At 41.9% G+C, this 26,488-nt stretch overlaps 1 protein-coding gene across 1 annotated transcript in view; it reads left to right on the top strand.

Annotated features, from left to right (window-relative positions):
• Window positions 1–16,889, top strand: part of ttf2 (transcription termination factor, RNA polymerase II) — a 48,748-nt gene extending 31,859 nt beyond the window's left edge. The window contains exons 17-23 of the mRNA XM_084314397.1: window positions 3,433–3,572; window positions 4,510–4,680; window positions 6,570–6,628; window positions 12,615–12,768; window positions 13,078–13,160; window positions 14,759–14,833; window positions 16,655–16,889. Coding sequence (XP_084170523.1) covers window positions 3,433–3,572; window positions 4,510–4,680; window positions 6,570–6,628; window positions 12,615–12,768; window positions 13,078–13,160; window positions 14,759–14,833; window positions 16,655–16,799 — 827 coding nt within the window. The 3' untranslated portion in view covers window positions 16,800–16,889. The remainder of the gene's footprint in view (window positions 1–3,432; window positions 3,573–4,509; window positions 4,681–6,569; window positions 6,629–12,614; window positions 12,769–13,077; window positions 13,161–14,758; window positions 14,834–16,654) is intronic.
• The last annotated feature ends 9,599 nt before the right edge of the window (window positions 16,890–26,488 follow it).

The raw sequence follows: 26,488 nt of genomic DNA on the forward strand, positions 1-26,488 counted from the left end.
GCAAAAGTGAGTGGCTTGTGGTCTACAAATGCAGTGAACGAACGAGCCTCCAGCAGGGAACGGAAATGCCGCACGGCCAGATAGAGGGCGAGGAGCTCCCTATCAAAAGTGCTATATTTGCACTCATTAGGACGAAGCTGTCGGCTAAAAAACGCCAGTGGCTGCCAAGCCCCACTCACCCACTGCTCGTATACCGCTCCAACAGCATAGTCTGAAGCATCAGTGGTGATGGCAACAGGGGCGTTGGGAAGTGGGTGTGCCAGCCTGGTTGCATTGGCCAGGGCGGTTTTAGTATCGACAAACGCCTTGCGTCTCTCGTCCGTCCAGTCCACCACATGTTTGGCGATTTTACCCCCGAGAGCCTCGTAAAGAGGTCGCATTAGCTGAGCAGCCCGGGGGACAAACCGGTGGTAAAAATTTACCATGCCAAGGAACTCTTGCAGAGCCTTGATGGTGGGTGGCAGTGGAAAATTTGCTATGGCATCAACCTTAGATGGGAGGGGAACTGCCCCATCTTTGGTGACGTGGTGCCCGAGGAAATCGATCCTAGACAGCCCAAACTGACATTTAGCTGGGTTAATTATGAGCCCATGCTGACTGAGTCGGTGCAAAAGGGTCCTGAGATGGGACAAGTGCTCTGCCTTGGTGGTACTGGCGACTAAGATGTCATCTAGGTAGACAAACAAAAAGGGCAGGTCCCGTAACACAGAGTCCATCAAGCGCTGGAATGTCTGTGCTGCGTTTTTAAGCCCAAATGGCATGCGCAAGAACTCAAACAAACCAAAGGGAGTAATCACCGCCGTCTTAGGGATGTCCGCTGGGTGGACTGGCACCTGGTGGTAACCTCGAACTAAATCTATTTTTGAAAATATGAGCTTCCGGGCCAGGTGGGTGGAAAAATCCTGAATATGTGGAACCGGGTATCGGTCCGGTGTGGTTACCTCGTTAAGGCGGTGGTAATCGCCACACGGGCGCCACCCGCCGGCAGCCTTGGGGACAATGTGAAGGGGTGAGGCCCATGGGCTGTCGGAACGACGGATAATACCCAGGTTCTCCATGTTGGAAAACTCTGCCTTGGCCACGGCCAGCTTGGCAGGATCTAGGCGCCGAGCCCGGGAGTAGACTGGCGCACCTGCCGTAGCGATGTGATGCTCCACACCGTGCTTACTGGTGGAGGACGAGAAAGTGGGCTGGGTAAGGACAGGGAACTCGGCTAGCAGCTGGTGAAACTCATCTGTAACAGACAACATGTTAGACAAACCCACAGGAGGCGCTGCCCCGACAGTACATTCAAATGAACAAAAGGTGGTGGCGTCGATCAATCGATTGTTCCTGACATCCACCAACAATCCATAGGCACACAGAAAATCAGCGCCCAGCAGGGGCACAGACACATCAGCAGTAATGAAGTTCCAGCTAAACCGCCGGTCACCAAAACACAACTCCACTAGCCTACTGCCATACGTGCGGATCGTAGTACCATTGGCAGCTTCCATAGGGAGCCCATGCCCGTCGGCCAGGGTGTCCACCCTTGACGCAGGCAGCACGCTTCTCTGTGCCCCTGTGTCGCACATGAAACGCCTGCCTGAGATGTTGTCCCGAATAAACAGTAGCCTGCCGGCCCCACCAACGCTCATGGCCACTGTTGAGCGCCGGCCCGGGCGTTTCCCGGCCCCTTGTAAGTACATGGGGGACGGCATTGGTTAGCCCTGGCTCCATACTTTGTGTGAAAGAAACACCAGCCAGTGTCTCTCCCTCGCTGGCGAGGGGCTGCCACCGCAGCAGCGACGGTATAATCTCCATGGTGAGAGGTAGAGGGTTGGTCATGATAGAACACGGCCGTACAGTGTTGCTGCTGGCTGGCCAAAAAGAACTTATCCACCTCCGCGGCTAACATACGGCAGTCATTTATTGTTGTGTTGGCCAAGGCAGCCCTTACCTGAGCCGGTAACTGGCGCAAGAACAGCTGTCGGAAGAGAAAATGGTTGGGCTCATGTTCTCCCATCAACGCCAACATCCTATCCATAAACTCGGACGGTTTACTGTCGCCCAGACCTTGCAATGAAAACAGCCGGTTAGCTCGTTCCACCTCAGACAGTTCAAAACACTTCAACAAGTGTGCCTTCAGCGTGCCATATTTGTCATGCGCCGGAGGGTTTGTGAGTAGACTCACCACTCTGGCTGCTGTGTTAGTCCCCAGCACAGCGACAACGTGATAGTACTTAGTGTCATCCTCCGTTATTTTCTTTATTGCAAACTGCGCCTCCGCCTGCACAAACCATGCAGTAGCTTGCGTTTCCCAGAACTCTGGCAATTTCAGCGCAACTGCTGCTTCCATAAACTTCAGCGCGACTGCCTGTTCCATTGTTCAATCGTTCTTGAAAGCGTCCAAGAACGTCAGGGTCACCAATGTAGGAGACGGGAAATCACGACCAAAGAGAGTGAAGTTTCTTTGACCACACATCAGTGTGCATCATTTAATAGCATAGCCATGGATACCACAACAAACAAAGTCAAGCGTTAATATGGCCGCTCTAGATACCCCGGATGCCCCGTGTCCTTAAAGTGACAGTGTAGGTGGATTATGTCCCGTCCAGGTAAGTGCCCATGTAAGTGCCCACTACAAGCTATAGATTGTGGATGAATAGACCTCCCTATAGAGCTACAGCAGACCTACAGTATATACAGAAGAGCTACAGTAGAGCTACAGTAGAGCTACAGTAGTGCTACAGCAGAGCTACAGTATATACAGTAGAGCTACAGTAGTGCTACAGCAGAGCTACAGTAGAGCTACAGCAGAGCTACAGTAGAGCTACAGTAGTGCTACAGCAGAGCTACAGTAGAGCTACAGTATATACAATAGAGCTACAGTATATACAGCAGAGCTACAGTAGAGCTACAGCAGAGCTACAGTAGAGCTACAGTATATACAATAGAGCTACAGTATATACAGACACGAGACTTGAAATAGGAGCATAATCCACCATCATGAATAGAAGGATGACTTATATTTGATCAATCGTGTCTCTCCCTCCAAACTATCCAAACCTAATGGGCACGAAAACCTGCCAGAGAAGTTAAAATTATTTAATGATTTGTTTAATTAATCATTTTGTATGCGATTATGATTAGGCATGGGGCTAGTACAGAGAGGGGGGGGGGGGGGGGGGTTATGAGCATGTGAAGAGGATTCTGATTACATAAATGTTCATGAATTACACTTTACTTTCACTCAAACTGGATTTTTGGATATAGTGACAGCCTTAACCCTTTCACTGCCACATGACAAAGGGTTAACCATTTCACTGCCACACTACAGAAGGTTAACCCTTTACTATCACGTCGGTAGTGTGATAGTAAATGGTTAACCTTCTGTAGTGTGGCAGTGAAAGGGTTAATGTGTTATCCAAGTTGACGTGTGTGTCTCCTCAGTGGCTCAAGAGTTTGGTGTGTCTCAGTCGGATCCCACGGTGTCCTCCTCCCAGCAGCCTCAGGCCACCAGCACTGTTCACATCCTGTCATTGTTACTCCGCCTCCGACAATGCTGCTGTCACCCCTCTCTGCTCAAGAAGGTACACACACACACACACACACACACACAGAAATGCTGTATATCACACACATGGGACAACGGTGGCTCAGGAGGTAGAGCGGTCATCTGGTGAACGGAAGGTTCCCGGTTCGATTCCGGCTCCTCCTGGCAGCATGACGGAAGTGTCCTCAAGACACTTAACCCCCTAACTGCTCCTGATGAGCAGGTTGGCACCTTGCATGGTCACCTCCGCCGCCGGTGTGTGAATGTGTGAATTTGAGGCATATGTTGTTAAGCGCTATATGAAAATGCAGTCAGAATCAGAAATATTGCCAAGTAAGTTTTCACAATTTGTTTTGGTTGTTAGTTTGGTGCAACATTAACAGACAATTAAAGTAGAATAAAATAAAATGGAATATATAAACACAATTAGAATAAAATAATATAGAATATAGTATAATAATTTCCTGAATTTCCCCCAACAGGATCAATAAAGGAATATCTTATATAAGACGGGGCTGTACAATTGTGCAGGATGTAGTAGAGTATATACTGTACACTAAATTGGAATAGAAATGCAGTGGAATTGAATATCGTTGGCCTCATACGATAATTGCCTAAGTAATTTTTTTACCAAATCTAGATTTCTCCCTAACTGTAATCTCCTCACACTGCTGCATCGCCCTGGCTTAGTGCCTATGTCCTCAGCCAATCAGAATGCTTGTTATGTTCAAAAATCCCGATCTGCCTAACTCACTCGTGTGACTTGTGCATTTTAACATTACATACACAGATGGCGATCGTATGACTTAGGCAAGTATAACAACTGCCTTAGTGTATGACATGTATGTATGTACGAGGAAGAAATGCCTAAGTCACGACATATTTTGTTTAAAAGTCACCTTATTTTGTTATGCAATGGTTGTTATGTTTTTGTATTTTTGCAAATAAAGTGATTTCCCTCCTTCTTCCTTCAGACTCTGGACCAGTCAGAGCTGCAGGGCGACGGGATCATCCTGTCCCTGGAGGAGCAGCTCAACGCCCTGTGCCTCTCCTCCTCCTCAGGCTCTGACCCCAAAGATACTGTGTCCCTGAATGGCAACCGCTTCCCCTCCCAGCTCTTTGAGGACAGCTGTGAGAGCACCAAGGTGGGCGTCCTCTGTCCTGGGATCAAACTACTCCAATTCAGACACATCTATTTGACCTGATTTTGTCGTGGCCCAACACGTTTCCAGCATCGTGCCCGATTACAAACGGCGTACAGCAGTCTTTACCTCCTTGTAGTGTGACATCATCTAAGAACAGCAATGTTGTGTCTGGGACGCCTGTACGTTAATGCCAAGCAAGCAGTGCAAAAATGCTTCCGCATTCGTCACCGCACGCTAGTGTGGTAAAGCGCCCTTCTTTTCAGACAAATGCTACCGTGCGTGCACCGGCGGCGGCGTGCTCGCTCAGGTGCGTGCGTGCGCCGGCGTGCTCGCGCGAGGTGCCCGCGCATGCGACACGAGCGGAGCTCAATATATATAAGTCACCGCCCCTTATTCAGTATCCAACAAATAGCTCAATTGGCTAGGACACATGGCTGTGGATCCTATGGCTTGTTTGCTGGCGAGTTCGAATCCCATCGAAAATATTTTTTAACGTGATTTTTTTTTAACGTGTATTCTTTCGCCGATTAAGGTTAGGCATTGTTTCGGAGTTGGTTAAGGTTAGAACGGTTAAGTTTAGGCGCTGTTAAGGAGCTGGTTAAGGTTAGAGTTTGTCAAAGAGAATGGCAATATAATTTCTATGGTTAAGGTTAAGGTTAGGCATTGTTTCGGAGTTGGTTAAGGTTAGAACGGTTAAGTTTAGGCGCTGTTAAGGAGCTGGTTAAGGTTAGAGTTTGTCAAAGAGAATGGCAATAGACAGCCTATTTCCGCGAAAATGAAAGGCGCATTACTGCATGCCACTACGGTAAATTTTTGCACTGCTTGCTTGGCATAAAGCTACACGCGTCTGGGACGCCCTGTGACACCCTGATGAAGACCTAGCATGTTAAATCACAGACCCCTCCTCTAAAGATCACAGTTGGCTGTGATTCCACTTCAGGAAACCCTTGTTGAAATTGGCTTAACGAATGGTGATTTATCCATCGGTTACAAAGAGTTTCAACTGTTTGAACTTTCTGTCTGTCAAAAGAGACACAAACCTGCCATTATCAGTCCTGTCCAACAAACGGACACTCTTCCATTTAAAAGTGCATGTAGACAGACAGACGCAACAGATCAGTCCGGTCGCTCCCTTACAGTCAGGGTTTTCGTTCCATAATTTTACTCTGCAAATTGAGATACAAAAACGTTTCATGGTCGTTACTGTATCTTTAAAAATTAAATGTTCCCCTTAAATTGTAACCCCCATCTTGCACGTTGAACAATCTTTGAATGTTTCCTGGGAGTTTATTATTTTTTGCTTTGTACATTATTTGTGTGTATATTTACAATATCAGTAAAAAAAAAAATTTTGACTGTAACAATAGTGAATGAGTATGTTTCAGATATCGAACCGTGTGAATGATGTGCACCGCTCTTTTCTGTAGGATGGTTAATGGGTGTAATGAGCATTTATAATTATTTCCCCAGACTTCAACGCAGTAAGTTAAATATGGTGAAACTAGTGAACAGTAGAGAATGTGAAGTGATTTGTGATCCAGGACCTGCTTTTCTTTGTTTATTAATGAAATTCTCCTTGCCAATTTGGTTTGAATATGTTTAATATGTGATTTCCAATAAGTTTTTCGTCAATCATGACACCGAAATATTTTATTTCAGACACTCTTTCAATATCCACCTGAACTGACCAATGGATACAAAAATATTGAGTTTTAAGGTACATTGCAAGACAATCCATGTGTCGGGGGCACAGAAGTTAAAAGCAGAAGTCACAAAAAAAACAATCTATCCTGTTAACAATGTTGACTTCCCTCACATTGCAAAGTGGCAGTTTTAATAATGACTAGCTAAAGATTAACCAACTCTCTTGTATCATTTTTCTCAACCAGATTTCTGCCATTGTCACTGAGCTCAAGGCGATCAGGCAGAGGAGCAAAGACCATAAAAGGTAAAAGCCTGGACGTCCTGATAGCTCAGTGACTCAGTGGGCTGAGACACATGCCACGTGACGTCATGGGTTCGAATCTGGCTCATGACCAGGCTCTCTCTCTAATGGTAATTGATGTAAAATTGCCCAAAATGTTAGAACTGTTGTGAACATTATGACTAAAGCCCTTTGATCACTATCCCCCTGGATATCAACACAATCGAGCCGTTTCAGATATCCAATCTGCTTCCTTGAAGATATTACATAATATACGGTACTCTGGTTACTCTGATTGGTCCATCAGTCAACCCTACTATTTTTCATTGGCTCATCTAATCCAAAAGTGCTTAAAAATCTAGCATATATAGTGTCTAGTGAACAGAAGGCCACGCCCCTCCTGAGAGAGTTGGCTGTGCTCAGAGGCTACATTCAGACTGCAGGCAAAAGTGCTCCTAAATCAGATACAGGTCTGATTACAATGCGACCTGTCTGAACAGTTATGCATACATTCGTCTTTTATGTCACTCTAGATTGACATTTGTCACAATTCTTTACGTCCAAGGCAACTTCTTTATTGTTCATTTGCGCATTTGGGACAGTTCAGGGGTGTGACCAGGTCACACTGGAATCTGATATTGGCCAAAGAATAATAATGTGAACAGCCAAACAAAGAAAATAGGATGTGAGCAATAAATCAGAATTGAGCACTAAGGCTTGCAATGTGAACAAACGTAGACTGAGGCTGCAATAAAATACAACCAAATGATCTGAAGCTGGAAAAGATGATACTCATGACTTTAACAGTCTACAATAAGCAATGTATGACTGAATTAAAACATCATTGTACTGGATCTCTAAGGGCATGAAAAATGATAATAGAATAACTAGGTGGCTAGGACACATATTTCATGCGTGTAACATAGTGGGCTTTAAAGCTGGACTGGGTACGATTTTCTGATCATTTGGAATGAGGGCATCGCAGACTCAACTGTGTACAATTATGTGAAATAAGTATGTAATTTATTAGGTTTAGTCTACAGAAATCAGAATGAGAAACATGTAAAAAAGGTTATACAATGTATTATGTATGTTATACACTGTACAAAAATGATTCTTTCATGACGTTGTACACAGTTTAGCGGATATGGTCCGCACTACAAATGGACTAGAAAATCGTACACGGTGCATATTTTATGGAACAGAATTATCATGAGAAAATACTGTTGGTGATAGTTGTCTGCATTGCCTAAAATGATTGTGTGTGTCGAGTTTTTTTAAATACTGATTGCTGCTCTCTTCTCTCTCTGTCTCTCTATGAAAGTATCCAAGTATGTGGTAAAGGATCATTGGTTTACCTTCATGAACTCACTGCTTCCTGTAGTGCCTTTCTGGTCCAAGTTGTTAGGGTTTAACATGGGTTTATCAGCAGACCGGCATTGTTCTTTAAGAGCAGCTATATATAATCAGTTGTTTAGGTTAGTTGTGATTAGACTCTACAAAAGAGGGCAGGGCTTGAAATAGGTCAATTGGAGTAGAGCGGATTGTTCTTTCACCTTTTAAGAAGGCCTCAATTGTCCTGGTGAAGCAGTGGGCTATAGGGAGGTGTAGTCTGACGTCACTGGTTGTTCCACCCATATAGGGATTTATCATTGGGAAAATGGATTATCGGCTATTGTAACAATTCTGCCGCATGAACATTGGCAAGCTTTCCATTTCTGCACAAAATTAGTTCCCTTCTACCACTAACATGATTGTTTAAGCATTTTTGGTTGAAACAAAGGTAGTTATAAGGTGGCTACGTGGCGTAGTGGGCAAGGCGCTCGCCACAAAATGCTGGAGACGCTGGGCTCGTCAGTTCGAGCCCAGCGCTCCACATTTGCTTTCAGTTTAGCTGGTCGTCCGTACTAATACACATTGGCCGTATTAGGGGGTGGGAAACTGATGGGTGGGGATCGGGCGTTGTGGACAGCGACTCCTACAGGTCGGTTGGTGCGCCTGCGCAGTAGAATCAGGAAGTGTCGGGGGCAGCGTGAGCCTCCCACGCGTTACTCCTCGCCACTGAGAGATCGAGCTGCGCAGTTGAAAAGATGCGACTGCTGTTACCTCAAGTACCGGAGGGGACTTGTGCTATGTATGACTTAGTCCACATTGCAGCCGGCTTGTGGGAGGCAAGAAACAGCGTCCGTGACAGGGGAGGGTTGAATTGGATGATACGAAATTGGGATGGAAGAAAACATAGAAAATGGGAGAAAAAGTGGATAAAAAAAATAAAAAATAAATAACTACACTTACCAGTAGGCAGCATGTTGTTCAGTACACAGCCGCTATTGGTCTGTTAGGCTGTCGCCTTTCCCCCGTCATGGGCAGCTGATAGTACCAAGCTAGCTAGCTAACGTTAACGTTACCCCGCTAACGTTAGCATTATGTCTACTGTCGTGAACCATTTTAAATCGGGGCATGTAGAGGAGTTTCGGGAACGAGTAAAATGAGCAGGTCCTCTTCTCAGACCTGTGGGGCAAGCACTGCACATGCATCATGCCGGCTAGCTAGCTACACGTCACGGCCGGCTGATAGCACGATAGTAGCCCCATTCGTGACTGTGATGCACTCTGTGCATCAGTCACGAAAGGGGCTACCACGATAGCTAACTAACGTTACCGTTACAAGCTCAAAAACCTTGTAACTACTACTACTGTCGTGTCCATAAGTTCCCTGGCAGAATACTTTGTTTGTGAGGACAAATGTATACAAAGAGGAGAGAACCATTTTAAATCGGGCATGTTAGGAGTTTCGGGAAATGGGAATGCTGGCTAGCAAGCTACTAACGTTATAAACTATACACAATATGTACAACGACACAATGATTCACATTAGTATTTACAGTGATTTAATATGCAGCGAAATAACGTTATACGATTTAAATTATAAATACAAATATGGTAACATGGTTGTGGCTTTTACAAATAGTGGTTAGCTTTAGAGATAAATGGCTATGATCATGGAGCACTAGTGTTGGGTGAAACAGATACTAGCCACAGATTCAGGGTCAGTTATTTTCCCATTGTACGAATTGTTAAGCTTATGGAATGTAAGGGAAATCTGATCCTAGGTCTGTGACTAGTAGGCAGGAGGCTACGCTGTGGTGACGTCAGTCAGCAGTGCCAAATAGCAGTATAGTTTCCCAGCGAACGAAAACATAAACGTTGTTATTTTGCTACCTTTACGATTAATTGCGGATATTTTCATGTTGAGCTATAGATTGTGGATAAATACGCACAAAAAGGTACACCATGCCAACGTTAATGCTTTATTTATCTAAAACGAGCCGATTTAGAAATGGTCAATGGGGAAATACATTGCATTCCACAGAGGGTGGAACAGGAAAAAACGAACCACTTGCCGAACTCACAGTCTATACCATTTACAACATTTAATACAGCTTCATCTGTTGTTATGGTTGTGAGGTTTATATAATTTAGTAACTTGTACATGTACTATTGTCTGTTCTTGTGATTTATGAAGTGCTTTATGCTCCGTTAACATCAGCCTGCAAAGGGACTACAGATAGAAATGAGCCTTTGGCTATAATCTGGTATATTTATGTTAATTAACTCATTCAACGCCATAGCCACGCCCCATCTCTGCTCTCTAGCGCCAGCTTTCCATTCCCTATTTTCACGACATTTCACAATATTTGCGGATATATTGTATATTCTATATTATAGCTATGGAGAAAATAGTCCGGCTCATTTGACAGACACTATTTGTAGTCTAATATGTAAAAAAGAGTAAATTTTTTCATGTATACGTTCACGTGTTATCCCGTGGTGAATATTGTATAGTTTCAGAGTGATCCGGGCTAATTCCTTAGTTATGGAGCACTATGTGCATTTTTTATTTATTTATTTTTAATTTTTTTATTTTTTGTAATCTTTTTCCCCCTCCTTCTTTTTCCGATTTTTCTCCAATCCCACTGTTAGTCGTTATGCCAATTCCCAACCCCCTTCCTGGTTGTTGCGCACTTTCCCCTACTGTTGGTCCGAGAGGCCGGAGACTGTCGCATGCTTTCCTCCGACGCATATGCAGCCAGCCGGCAGCCAGCCTGGCCGCGCAGATTCTCACTGGGAGAGTGTAACGTGTGGGAGGCCGCACTACCTCTCACCAGATCCTACCTTCGCTGAGCAGGCGCCCCGACCGAACTGTAGGGGTCGCTGTCCACAACGCCCAGGACCCACCCACGGCTCCCCTCCCCCTAACTCAGCCAAACGAGTTAGTATAGCGTTCAGCCAGAGCCAAGGCAATGCTGACTCTCCGGGAGTCGAGACCGCAGCCTCTTGCATTGGTGACGAGCACAATCTCCGCTACGCCACCTGACCGCCCCGCGCTATGTGCATTTAGCTAAAGTCGTTCGCGTTGCTCGCCTGGACACGATATTATTTCCAAATCAAAGGTATATAACGGGTATTATATTTATAAAAGGTTATCAATGGGGGGGGGGGTTGTGATGCTCTGATAGTCAGCAACGGCATACGTTTTGAATACTACATACATTGATTGTTGCGATCGATGTGAAATCATTGTAGGATTGATGTCATAGTCCTTACCTTTGCTAGGAGTTATTCCAAAATGAATATTCCAATTGTCTGATCGCGATTTCCAGTATTGATGTCCATCGGGTCCCTGACATGAAATGGCACAAAATATGCATCAAGTGTGCTGGACGCGTTCCAAGGTGCTCGAATGAAGCGTTTCACTTGCCTGGGTCCAAATTCTCCACCCGGACCATATAAAATGTAACACACAGTGTAGGCCTGCCGCGATAAGCAATAAATCGATTAATTGCCGCGATAATTAAAATGAATGCAATGATTTTGACGGGCGCGATTAATTGCTATTTGCGCGTTTGTTTTAATGAGGCGGAACCAGTGCCCCTTGTCAGTCACTGTCCGTGTTGGGAGGCGGGCCGCTGGCTTTACTACAGAGCACAGCACAGGAGCTCCGTGGGGCTAACGTTACCCCTCATTGTGTCTATTCTACTAGCATTAACATTACTAGACTAAACTCTCCGCTCGGTGGCAAATTGTGTTGATGTCGGTTTTGTTTAATCAATAAATGAGGCAGAATACACAGTGACTGTATCCTTTGTTTATTGCACTTGTGCCTGCTGCAAACATAATGATTATGAAATCCTATGCGAGACATTAAAGATGGCGGCTTTCTGTTTTCGTTCAGACTCTCCAACGAGTGACGCGTTTCTATTCTGACCAATCAGTGGTCTGCAGTGTTTCACGTGACTTTTCTGGTACCACTTCTACTCGCTTGGAACCACGACAGAGCAGGGACTAAAAAAGTACCCAAAAAGTACTTGATAATCACAACAATACTTCCGGTCCGGTCGGTGGGCTTCAAAATAAAAGTCTAAAACACCGGAAAAGACGGAGCGGTGGGCTTCAAAATAAAAGTTTTGGGAAATACATTTCTCCAAAAAGAAATTCTCTAACCGGTCGCAATAATATCGCTTATCGCGATATTTTCGGGGGCAATTAATCGCCCAGCAAAATGTGTTATCGTGGCAGGCCTAACACAGTGTGAAATAAGGTTTCAAAGGGTAGGCGATACTGCCACCTAGCAGGATTCGGCCGTCATTGCACTCTCTGGGTCTCAGAATGAGTTCCAATGATAACACAGAGGTCCATGAGAGTGTATAGGATATTAAAATCGGGGAAAAAAAGAAAGTATACTCGTTATTGGCGGTCAAGTGATGGCGGCCAATAACGAGTATACTAAGGCTTCTATCCTCCCTACAACCGACCAGTGGGGGGCATATGCGAGCAACGTTCAAGACGGGAGGGGAGAATTGGAAACAGTGAAATTGGGATGGGAGAAAAATAGAAAATAAGGAGAAAAAGTGGACCATACAAAAATGTTAACTGAAAGAAATTTGGCTTCTGCTGCTGTGGCTTCTTTATGTAAATCCACATGTATATTCTGTGCATTTGCCCACCAGTGTTATCGTGTCTCAGTGGACCAGCATGCTCCGCATTGTGGCGGTCCATCTGCGGAGGATGGGCCTCAGTTATGCTGTTATTGACGGGACGGTCAACCCCAAGCGTCGCATGGACCTGGTGGAAGAGTTCAACACCAACCCTGAAGGTCCTCAGGTAGCACGGCTGGTCGATTGGCCAAACTTTGTTTTGTCTGAGGGAAGCAACAGTTGTGATTGGATCAGGAAAGGAGGGCAGGGTTTGAGATGGGTCAATATGTCATCATTTAACATTTAATTTATCTGTATTATCGTGTGATGAGTTTGTGATATTGTGAATCATGACTATTTTCTTTTCTAAATGTAATGATAAAAAGCAAATATTTGTGATTACTGAGTATCAATTGAAAAATTACAGTTTCAGTTTGGATTTAGATTTGTGCTTTTATTCACATGTGTTTGTATAATTGTAAATTCTCAATCCAAGGTGATGCTTATCTCTCTGTGTGCTGGGGGTGTGGGACTCAATCTCATTGGAGGAAACCATCTCTTCCTGATTGACATGCACTGGTGAGACACTCACACAAACACCAGTATGACACAAACACCACACATTGGCACAGTTGACATAAGTGATCAAATAGATTATCAATAATTGCATAATACTTAAAGCGTTTTGGTGAGAATCTTGGGCCTTTTTTTGTTGACCTTAAATATTTTCGATCATTTGGAATGAGGACCATGTAAAACCATTTACCATGTAAAACCAACCACATACAATTGACCTATCTCAAACCCGCCCTCTTTTCTTGATCCTCCAATCAAGAAAAGAGGGCAGTTTAAAGGAAAACTCCAACATTTTGGGAAATTAGCTTATTCGCCATCTTCCCTGGAGTTAGACAAGAAGATACATACCCTTTTCTTCTCTGTGCGTGCATTAGGCTTAGGGAACAGCCGCTCCGTTAGCGTAGCTTAGCTTCATCACTGGAAGTCGGTCAGACTTGTTCCCTACAGTGCCCTACAGTCACGAAATACACTCCAAATACAACTCCAAAACGTTCCTGTAAACATGTTGTGACCTGTGTATTTACCACGTGGAGAAATAAAAAATAATTTAATTCGACAATTACGTTTTCTAAGCAAATATACTCAGAAATGTTTTTTGCCAAACTACTCCTCTCGGGGCGCAGTCAGTGATTTCAATGTGACTCCGTGTTTGTTTACATTCTCATTCATTCAAAGGATCCGAACCGATTGAAGTTTATGGATACCATGACTTAAAATCCTTATCCTTAAATTATCATGTACAAAATAAACGTATTTCCGCTCTTTTGTCGCTCTTTTATTTTGACCCCCCCCCCCCCCGACCGGAAGCTACCCTTGTTATTTGCTTTAGTGTCCGCCCGGTTCTGTGTTTGTTGGTTAGCTCCGTTAGCTAGCAGCCTATCAAGACCAGCCATTGGAATACTGTTTTCTAAATTGGGGAGGCTTTTAATCGTCATGGTAAGAGGATTTTAAGTCATGGTATCATAAGTCATAGTCAAGTTTAAGTCATAAACTTCAATCGGTTCGGATCCTTTGAATGAATGAGAATGTAAACAAACACGGCGTCACGTTGAAATCACTGACTGCGCCCCGAGAGGAGTAGTTCGGCAAAAAATTGTTCAGAGTATATTAGCTTAGAAAACGTAATTGTCGAATTCAATTATTTTTTATTTCTCCACGTGGTAAATACACAGGTCACAACATGTTTACAGGAACGTTTTGGAGTTGTATTTAGAGTTATTTCGTGACTGTAGGGAACGTCGGGGTACAAGTCTGACCTACTTCCAGTGATGAAGCTAACGGAGCGGCTGTTCCCTAGGCCTAATGCACGCACAGAGAAGAAAATGGTATGTATCTTCTTGTCTAACTCCAGGGAAGATGGCAAATAAGCTAATTTCCCAAAATATTGGAGTTTTCCTTTAAGATAAGTCTGTTATGTGGAATACAGTACATAATTGTAGATGGTTGAATATATGGTCCTCGTTCCAAATTACTGGAAAATCTTACACAGCACATTATTTGAAGGTCAACTCTTGAATATAAAAAGGCCCACAATTCTAAACTTCCTATTTCACAAAGTGTTTTGACAGATTTACCTCCTGAACCGGTTGTGTGTTTGACAGGAACCCCGCCCTCGAGGACCAGGCCTGTGACCGCATCTACAGAGTAGGACAACACAGGGATGTCACCATCCACAGGTACCGGCAGAATATTCCTCATCAACCTCTTATTAGATTCATATCTCCTGTGCTGTTTTTGTATGTAGAGAGAAGTCGTTCTCTGTGTTTCGGACTCAGACAACTTTATTGATCCCAAGGAGGGTGATTAATTTGCAGCTTACCCCAGTCTATACACACAACTTCAGAACTCACTCACAGGCAAGGTTATATGTCAGAGGCAACAGATCAACATACACAGGTCAGTATGTATATATATTAGAGCTGGGCATAGATAACTTTTTTTAATCTAGATTAATCTACCTGCAATCCTGGAATTAATCTAGATTAAAATGGCTAATAAAAAATCTGCCGAAGGCATTCAAAATATGTGTTCTACCCAAATAATGACCAGAAGTAAGTCCTTACTTTTTCTTTCCTCCTTACGTTTCTCAGGCCAAATGGCCCATTACACCATGAGCCCATCTCCCGTTTCCAAAATGCATTACAGACTGTTTGAAAAAGCTGTTTTGCTATGATAATTGGTAATGAAATATCAAAATAATGTTCAATAAGATGTACTTGTGTTTAATAAATTGTTTTATTCAGAAGTTAACACAAATAAATAATATTACCAGTACAGAACAGTACAGTATCTAGCACACTCTCAGGAGCAAAACAGAAAGAAGCATTTCGAACTTGAACTTGAACTATGTGACGTGGCTAGCCCCTTCTGTGACTGCGATGTGCAAGCCAGGGGCTGGCTTTTTAATATGCATATTAAAAAGACACATCGCAGTCACGGAAGGGGCTATGACATGGCTTGACTCAATCAGTCCAATCTCTATTTCTCCTTCTTCCACCAGTCACTCAGGCAGACCAGCTTGTTCACATTGGCTGGTGACAAACTAGCTCTCCTCTTCTGCACAATATGGCCTGATAAAGAGAACAGTCTCTCGCAGACTGGCTACTCACACACTGCTGCAGAAGCAGGGTTCTCAACAAATTAAATGTCCCGGGCCCCATTACAGTCAGAAATGTGGGAACTACTTTGTCCTCTTCAATTCCATTAGCTATATTGAAGTAATCAAAACGCTCAGTGTAACAGTTCCATAACTCCACATTGTCATCAAACGGTCCAATATTTCCAATAACCCAAGCCATTTCTGTTGTAAACACTCACGATAGTCCAGTCGATCCTTCCTTTAGTGTGTAAAGTGGATTTCCTCTTCTTGTAGATGTTTCGAAGCTGCCGGGCCACGAGGTGAGCTAACATGCTAACTCGCTAAGCTAACATGGTAAACAAAGGTCCCGAGTCGGCGACGGACTTCTCTTGCATTGCGCAGATTCAGACGTCCTCATCGCCGAATTGTGTTATATCCTGAGGACTTCTTAACCTCACCTGTATAACAATGATTACCGGACCACTACTTTAGTTATTATTATTCAGACTACAGCTCATGTACATACGTGCAATCACTTCCGGGTAACACAGCACTACGGCAAGTATTTAAGGACAATACATCACACTCCCAGACACAACTTTGAGAATTAGATTAACGGCGTTGATTATATTATCGTGCGATACTAGTCTCGCGTTAACGCAGCACGTTAACGCCGTTAACGGCCCAGCTCTAATATATATATATATATCAATACAAGGGAACAAGCAGCAGAAAATAAAATGTTAACATTTTGTTATATTTATAATCAAATTAAAAACTCATATGCGCCCGACTAGGAAATCCAACCCCACCCATGCCAATCGATGGGGGGCAAATAAACTCATGCATCATGTGTATTTCTGACTCGTGCATCGTGTGTATTTGCGTTTCTCTGCTGTGTGTGTGTTTCCTTGTCTAGGTTTGTGTGTGAGGGCACAGTAGAAGATAAGATCTCCACCCTGCAGGAAAAGAAGAAGGAGTTGGCCCAGAAGGTGCTCTCTGGAACAGGAAGTTCCGTCACCAAGCTCTCCCTGGCTGATCTCAGGGTTATCTTTGGGGTCTGAGTCCATGGAGGTAGAGGACTTTACTAAAAACAACTACAGACATTATTACAATAGCAAGCATTCATTCATACATACACAGCCATCTTAGAGGTCCCCTTTTTTATGGCATGCTTGCTACAGTACTGCTGAAATGCCGCTGTTTGTTTTTTTGTCATCTGTCCATCCAGATAGTTTCAGTCTGATTTACCTAGTTTTTGGAGATATCTGCCGTAGGGACTCCAGTACTGCACTCAGTTTGTGGCACTCCAAACAACAAAAGATAAAATACATTTCATAAACACTAAAGCAATGGGCCTCATTCATGAAGCGATATAAGAACAGATTTCGTTCTTAAAGGAAAACTCCAACATTTTGGGAAATTAGCTTATTTAACATCTTCCCTGGAGTTAGACAAGAAGATGCATACCTTTTTTGTCTCTGTGCGTGCATTTAGCTTTGGGAACAGTCGCTCCGTTAGCGTAGCTTAGCTTCATGACTGGAAGTAGGGGAGGACAATAGCCTGACGTTCCCTTACAGTGTATACAGTCACCAAATACACTCTAAATACATCTCCAAAACGTTCATGTAAACATGTTGTGACCTGTGTATTTACCACGTGGAGAAATAAAAAATAATTGAATTCGACAATTACGTTTTCTAAGCAAATATACTCGGAACAATTTTTTGCCTAAGCACTCGTCTCTGCGCGCAGTCAGTGATTTCTACGTGAAGCCGTGTTTGTGGACATTCTCATTAATTCAAAGGATCCGAAACGATTGAAGTTTATGGATACCATGACTTAAAATCCTCTTACCTTGACGATTAAAAGCCTCCCCAATTTAGAAAACAGTAATCCAATGGCTGTTATTGATAATATAATAATAACTACTGCACGTAGCTAACCGGAGCTAACACAGAACCGGATGGTCACTAAAGCAAATATAATGACTTCCTTTCTGGGGTTTTCAAAATAAAAGTGCAACGTTTATAGCGGCGGAAAACGTTTATTTTGTACATTATCTAACGTTAACACGAACCTAAACTAATGTTACAACTAACCTAAAGTTAGTTTAGGTTTGTGTTAACGTTAGATAATGTACAAAATAAACATTTTCCACTGCTATAAACGTTGCACTTTTATTTTGAAAACCCCAGAAAGGAAGTCATTATATTTGCTTTAGTGACCATCCGGTTCTGTGTTAGCTCCGGTTAGCTACGTGCAGTAGTTGGTATTATATTATCAATACCAGCCATTGGATTACTGTTTTCTAAATTGGGGAGGCTTTTAATCGTCAAGGTAAGAGGATTTTAAGTCATGGTATCCATAAACTTCAATCGGTTCGGATCCTTTGAATTAATGAGAATGTCCACAAACACGGCTTCACGTAGAAATCACTGACTGCGCACAGAGACGAGTGCTTAGGCAAAAAATAGTTCAGAGTATATTTGCTTGGAAAACGTAATTGTCTAATTCAATTATTTTTTATTTCTCCATGTGGTAAATACACAGGTCACAACATGTTTACATGAACGTTTTGGAGTTGTATTTGGAGTGTATTTGGTGACTGTATACACTGTAAGGGAACGTCAGGCTATTGTCCTCCCCCACTTCCAGTGATGAAGCTAAGCTACGCTAACGGAGCGACTGTTCCCAAAGCTAAATGCACGCACAGAGACAAAAAAGGTATGCATCTTCTTGTCTAACTCCAGGGAAGATGTTAAATAAGCTAATTTCCCAAAATGTTGGAGTTTTCCTTTAACTAGCATTTCCTCTTATTTTGTTCTTAACTGGGATTCAGCAATGTTTTCTTATTGTTGCTTTTCTCTCAGGCAAGACCAAATTCTAAGAGTGGTCGAGAGCACTCTTACCCAGATAAGAAACTCTTACCCAGATGAGAAACATTTAAAAAAGCCTACCATTCATAATAATAATAATAATAATAATAATAATAATAATAATAATAATAATACATCAGATTTATATAGCACTTTTCCTAATGCTCAAAGACACTTTACAAAACAAACAATATAATACAATACAGTTTTAGTAGATATATTTCCGAACCTACTGCGCAATTGGTTCTTGACAAGCGTGCAGTCGTTTAGTATTGACAAAGCCTACTTTGCTGGAACGATTTATTTCGCACTATAGGCCTATAAGTACAAGTATACCGTAAGTCTTTATTTGTCATCAGATTAACACACACACACATGCAATGAGCGACCCACAGGAACACACACACATGCACTGAGTCACGCATTTGAGTTTAAGAATGAGTGGGATTCGTCATGCAACACACCTCGGTAAGAACAGATTTGGACGTTAAGAACGGCTTGATGAATGTGGCGGTGGCTTTTCTTCTTGTTCTCTTAACAGACGGGTAAGCAAGAATATAAGAAAAAAAATAAGAGACTATTGTTGAATGAGGCCCAATGTCTCTTTCCATGACCTGGTTACTCAAGATAATCCACAAACCTTGTGAGCAGTTTCTTTAGGAACTACTTTCTATCGATGTACATCCATCATACATACATTATTACAGGGGTGTCCTTCGGTAGAAAATAGTTCCGGAATCAGATCGGTCACTATTAAAGTACTTTTTACTGTATCCTTGCAGCACTGCTGCTAACTGTTCCTCCACCCTCAAGGAAATGTTGTCCGTTTTTCAACCATGAGAAGGAGTGGTTTGAGGATATGAATGCCCCATTCTTTAATCAGGGATGTGATTGCGCCTTAAGAAAAAAACCTGAAAATCTTTGAAATTATCTTTTTTTTTTATATATATATATAAACATTCCATTTGAATGAATGAACACATTTTATTTGTATAGATTGAACTGTTCACAGGGAAGAGAAATGTGTTTTTTATTTTTTTTTATATATATTTTTTTTTATTATTATTTTTTAAACATACACATAAACATAACAACAAATTAGACACACAAGCATTAACAGTAAGCATCCAATGAAATCACCATTTGAATCATTATAAATGTAGTTTACGAGATATATACCTAATACTTGCTATCTAATACCCTACATACATATGCTCTTGCTCGCTCACCCCCCCCCCCCCCCCCGGACCCCCACTTGGATAATCCATCCATTTTCTTTCGTTTCTAACCAGGCACTACACTTCATATGCTAGCTTTTATTCTCTCCACCACTTCTAACCAGATTGCAATGTTGGTTTCACTGACACCTAAAATTCTTGCTGTAGATATTTCTAGATAAATCACATCGAGATAGGTAAGAACCCATACCTTCCGACACATTTTTCCCGGTTGAATCCATCGTGATGCTATCAGCTTTTTAGCAGCTGTGAGACCGGATAAAACTAGTCTCTTTAGCTGTATAGGGGCTCCATACTGAAAAACATCATTCAACAGCAATACAGAGGGATGTACAGGTATGTTCAAAGATAAAAATACTGATAATTGCTGGGTCACTTCTTTCCAAAATATCTTAACCGGTGGGCAATCCCAATACATGTGCATGAATGTACCCTCATCCCCATTTGTACATAAGGAACATAGGGAGTCTTGTTTAAGTCCCATTCTGTTCAATCTTATAGGAGTCAGGTATGTCCTATGAATATAATTAAGATTAATTTGTTGATGGTCCGGGTTACGTGACGCAATTCGAACGTTTGCCCAGACTTCTTGCCAATCAAAATCTATTTCCAAGTCTGGTATATTCCTCCTCCAGACTGAGTCTAGGGGGAGGGTTCCATACAAAGACGTCAGTAAGTGATGATAAAAAATCAGATACGAATCCTCTCGATGTCTCTCTTTGATAGAAGAATTTGTGATATCTGTGGTGCTCAATTGGTATCCTTAATGGGACTCCATGAGCCTTCAAACAATCCAATAACTGTGCGTAAAAATAATATGTGGAACTGGTGAGGTTACATTTTTTATGTATTTCTTGATAGCTACAAAAACCCTGTTTGTTGAAAACATCTCCCAATGTGTGTATGCCCTGCTTTTCCCATTTGGGGTATCTTATAGGTTGTTTTCCAATAAGGAGTGCATTGTTATTGAATAGGGGAGTATGGCTATGCCATTTATGTTGGTTAGAATATTTTTTTTGTGTTTCACGCCATATCCGGATCACATGTGTAATAAGGGGGCCAAATTTCAATTCGCATTGCTTAATTGATAATATGGTGTATACTATGTCCTGCAGTCTATGTGGTGCTACTATATTTTCTTCTAAGTTTCTCCAGGATACAGATGCTTGGGAGTCAAACCAGGTTGTCAGTGGTCTTAAAGAGTACGCTTTAAAATAGTGGTAAAAGTCTGGAAATGCCAAACCTCCGTCGGCTTTGTTTCTCTGTGCGGTGGATCTTTTTATTCGTGGAGGTTTGTTATTCCAAATAAATGTATATGCGGTGGAATGTAATTTTTTCCAGTAACCATCAGGAGGGGGTAACATTGAGCTAATGAAGTTGATTCTAGGTAAAACATCCATCTTAACTATTTATACTCGTGCCTGTACTGAGTTTTTAAGTTTGGACCACCTGTCAAAATCATATTTGATCTCATCTTGGATTTTTGTGTAATTGTACTTCACCGTTTGGCTTATAGTAGGGAATACCTCAATTCCTAAACATCTGAAGTGTTTAACCATTGGTATTTCTTCTGGAAGGAGTATATTCTTTGCAGGGGCATTAAGTGGAAGGAAAGCCGACTTTGGCCAATTTATCCTAAATCCCGATAGTTTGCCAAAGTCATCAATCAACTTGAGAAGATGAGGCATTGGGGTGTTTGGGTTTTGCATGAACAATATTACGTCGTCCGCATATAAACTAATATGATGTTGTGTGCCCTTAATAGACCTGTCTCAAAACCCTGCCCTCTTTTCTTGATCCTCCAATCACAGCTGTCGCTTACCTCTGACTTCCTCGTACAAACTTTGTTTGTACGAGGAAGTCAGAGGTAAGCGACAGCTGTGATTGGAGGATCAAGAAAAGAGGGCAGGGTTTTGAGACAGGTCCATTGCGATTGGTTCTATGGATTGGGATTGTCTTATATATTGTGCTAAAGGCTCTAATGATAAAGCGAATAGTCCGGGACTAAGAGGGCAACCCTGTCTGGAAGAGCGCGATACCGTAAAGATTTCGGAGGTGATTATACCTGTTGTAATCATGGCCGATGGGTCTTTGTATAATACTTTAATCATATCAATGAATCCTTTTCCTAACCCCATCCTTTCTAATACTGCCCATAGATAAGACCATTCCAACCTATCAAAGGCTTTCATCGCATCCAGGGACAGCATCGCCGTAGGTGTGGTGTCATCCTTGCTGGCATCTAGCACATGTAGTAACCGTCTTATATTATCCGTGATCAAGCGGCCTCTTATGAAGCCAGTCTGGTCAGGATGAACTAAAGACGTCATTATGCTTTTGAAGTCTGATGGCTAATACCTTGGAGTACAGCTTGATATCGGTTCCGAGGAGGCTTACGGGTCTATAACTACCGCAATCGGTGGGGTCTTTGTCTTTTTTAAGGAGGACTGTTATGAGTGCAATATTGTCGTTCTTTTTTTTATCCACTTTTTCTCCCATTTTTCTATATTTTCTCCCATCCCAATTTCGTATCATCCAATTCAACCCTCCCCTGTCACGAACGCTGTTTCTTGCCTCCCACAAGCCGGCTGCAATGTGGACTAAGTCATACATAGCACAAGTCCCCTCCGGTACTTGAGGTAACAGCAGTCGCATCTTTTCACCTGCGCAGCTCGATCTCTCAGTGGCGAGGAGTAACGCGTGGGAGGCTCACGCTGCCCCCGACACTTCCTGATTCTACTGCGCAGGCGCACCAACCGACTTGTAGGAGTCGCTTGTTCACAACGTTCGATCCCCACCCTTCAGTTTTCCCTCCCCGTAATACGGCCAATGTGTATTACTGCGGACGACCAGCTAAACTGAAAACAATGTGGAGAGCTGGATTCGAACACGCGAATCCTAGCGTCTCCACACTGGTGGCGAGTGCCTTGCCCACTACACCACCTAGCCGCCCACAATATTGTCGTTCTTATGGAAGTTCCCCTCCTTGATTGAATATAGAATCATATTAAGTAATAGGGGTCCAATTACATCCCAACATGAGAGGTACATTTCTGGTGGGATACCGTTTCTTCCAGGAGCCCTACCACTTTGCATTTCAGATATGGCCTCCCTAAGTTCATCTAGTGTGATGGGTGTTTCTAACTGTTTAGCGTCATCCTCTGATAGTTTAGGAAGGTTAATTTGATTAAGATATATGTCCATTTTGTTTTGATCTAAGGCCATTTCTGATTTGTACAAGTTGGAGTAGAACTCTTTGAATGTCTCGTTGATTTTTTTTAGGGTCTGTAACAAGTCCTTGCTGTGCCTTAATGGTTTTTTTTTTTTTTCTTTTTTTTTTTTATATATATATATATATATATATATATATATATATATATATATATATTTGTATCATGATTTTAGGTCAGAAAAAACGGAAATCCGGTTTAAAACGGAGAAATCACATCCCTGTTTAATTATTTTAATTTATTGTGTTTTTCTTTTTCACGGCTGTTGTTTCTGTTTGTATGTTTGTCTGTAAAAATGGAAAATAAAAATAAAATTACAAAAAGAGAAGGAATGGTTTGGCAACCACTGGTTTGAGAGACACTATCTTTGTGTTACTATATATGTATTTTGTTCTACCGTGTAACAGCCACTACAGCAGCAAGGATGGATGTAGGATGTAGAACTTCTATAACGGTTACCACTATACATGATTTCAAAACGACATACAACAGCAGGCCTTCATGCACATCAAAAACATAATGTTCAGCTCGTATTTCCTTAAGTGATCATGTAACTTCTATACAACACTGTCAACATTGTAATGAACCCCAAAAGTACAGTCCTCCTACAACTTAGAAAACAAGTTGGCAAATATTAATTATTTTGCAAAGTAATTGATCACAGACCATTAAATAATAAACTCTTGGTTTTCTTTATTTCTTTTATAATCTTGCAGCCACCTGTATTATTTCCACATGGAAAGATGTTAGGTGTCTCTAATGGAGAAAATTGATTGTATCTAGTTTTCATCCAACCATGCAATACTAATAGTCTAGGACATAGGTGTCAAACTCACGGCCCGCGGGCCAAATCCGGCCCGCCACGTCATTTGATGTGGCCCCCCAAGAGCTCAGGTAAAAAAATAAATAAAAATTTTACATTAATATTGGGTTAAAAAATAGCAGTGTTAAAATAATTGTGGGTTAATGCGTTAATAAAGCTTTGACTTTGACAGCCTTAGTTATTACACATTCTTACACATACATGTATGTTGAACATCTGAGGTATTGATGAAGTAACAAAGGAAAAAAGCCAAAAGCACTTACTCCTCAGACATTCTTTGACAATTTTACAGCCCAAAATACAAAAAAGATCCAGGCGGAATAGGTAACAAAGGGTTGAAGAAATATTGTCTGAACTGTCAGATGCAAACTGGCTGTGTGACATAACCGAGCATCTCGCTCAATTGAATAAGAAGCTGTAGGGACGCAAACAAGTCCCACCCAAAACTTTACCAATATAGTTGTGAACTGAGACAACCCTTATTTTGTTATTTTTGAGTACAGTTACAGTTGTGTGTTCATGCAGACACATAATAGCAATTTCATTACGAATTGAAAATGGGGGACCCTGATGTAAACAAGTCGAAAGTCTTTCTCTGGTCTGCATCCCCTTAACAATTGTGTGTATTGAGCTGTACTGTACTGTACCCATTCTGCAATCTGTTAATTAAAGTTAATAATTAATCTTCTATTAGTTGGATGTATGGCCTCTGCAAGGTTGTGTGCAGCCATTTGTTTTTGTAACATCTGCTACATCTGTCCCACGTGTTCTTTGCAGCTCACAGTTGTTAGTTCTGCCCCTCTTGACTGTGACAAAAAGGTTTTGAACAAACTTAATGTCATAGCTTGTATTTGATGATATTCTTCTTTGTTATTTACTTGAATGGTTTGATCATTGATTGATGGAGTAATATGGGGTTCTGATAAACAAATTATTTGTTAAAATAACATAAGCTAACATATATTTTTACATTTATGCAAATGCATATGCAATATGTATAACTTGAATAAGTAATAAATACAGAAACAACATGTTTAACAATATGTAAATGAGTAGCTACATTTATTTTACATTACATTAACATTTATACGGTCTTTGGCCCTTTGAGGGCAACGATAATGCTGATGTGGCCCTCTGTGAAAATGAGTTTGACACCCCTGGTCTAGGACTATGTCTTTGGTAAAAGTAATGGATCAGAATGTGGTGTCTGCTGATACCTGAAGTTAAAGGATGGGTTATGAGTTTCCTAGGTCAGTTACTTGTACGCATGTAACTTGGCAACTTGGATAGGTCTATGAAATTCATTATAATGAATATATATATAATGTTTGATAGGATGTACAGTTTGCAATAATTTCCTCTGTAGAATATATGAACATCTGATTATACTGTGAGCTTCCTATTTTGTAAAATGGCATGTATCATGGTTTCTGAAGGCTAAAGCTCTTGCTCCATTGGAGTGTATTGGAGCCTGGTGAGAGGATGTAGCACAGTGCTAAGTTTCTCAATATTAAAGTCATCAAAGAAATTATGTCCTGTACTAGTCAACATCATGACAAATTGTTTATAGGGCCTGGGTTAAAAATATATATATATTTTAAGTGAACCCATCCTTTACTAAGTATGACTATCGGCAGTGAAAGGTTATTGATCCCTAGCATCCCTAGTTACATAAAAGTGTTATTGATGCATCCCTACTTACATTAAAAAAATAATCTTGCAATTTTTTCTTGATCCATGAATCACAACTGCAGCTTTCCTCCGTCAAGCTGAGAGACTGGGACTGTATCACTGTATCAACGGGACTGTAAATCACGCCAACATACAGAACCACCAGGGTTAAAAATCGTGCTGAGCCATGAATGCACACTGAAATACTGGCCGCTATGAAAACTTCATTAAAGTCAGACAAAGCTTGCCAAAAGCTCAAACGGTGAACTCCAAGCTCACGTGGTTGAACTCAAAATACAAAAAAGAAACAGACTAAGAAACGATGTAAACACCATGATCAAATCTGCAAAAGTCATCAATGATAAAACAGAGAAACAAAAACAAACCCTGTGAACTTTGGAAATTACTCAACAACCAACTAGGCTGCAGCAAAAAACTAAACCAGATTAACAAACATAAACAAAGACAGAAAACACTTGTCGTAAATTAAATTGATCAAAATGACCCGTATAAGCATTACAGGAGGGATCAAAATCATCTAGCGGTTTTTGGGAAAGGCCATAGGAGAATTCAGTCAAAGGCTAACAGTGCAACCCTTCACCCTTCACCTAGCAGCTATAGGAAAAAGCCCAGAGTACCATAAAAATAAGAACAGATCAAATGGCAAACAAATGAAACCTCTTTCCCCACACAACAAAGTGGGATGGAGGGCCCAATACTTAACTTTAAGTCAGGCCTGAAGGCCGGCACCAGAGTTCTGTTTACTTTAGCTAAGCAGTCCAAACAGACCTTTCTGGAATACCCACTGTTAGGTTGAGTGGGTACTATATTTCCATCTGTATGAGGGTCGCATTCAGGGACACTTGGGTAAATCATTCTAAAAGGAAACTAGTTCACATCCCCTCTGTAAGG

Source organism: Notolepis coatsorum (genome assembly GCF_963971535.1).
Source record: "Notolepis coatsorum genome assembly, chromosome: 5".
Taxonomy (NCBI): domain Eukaryota; kingdom Metazoa; phylum Chordata; class Actinopteri; order Aulopiformes; family Paralepididae; genus Notolepis; species Notolepis coatsorum.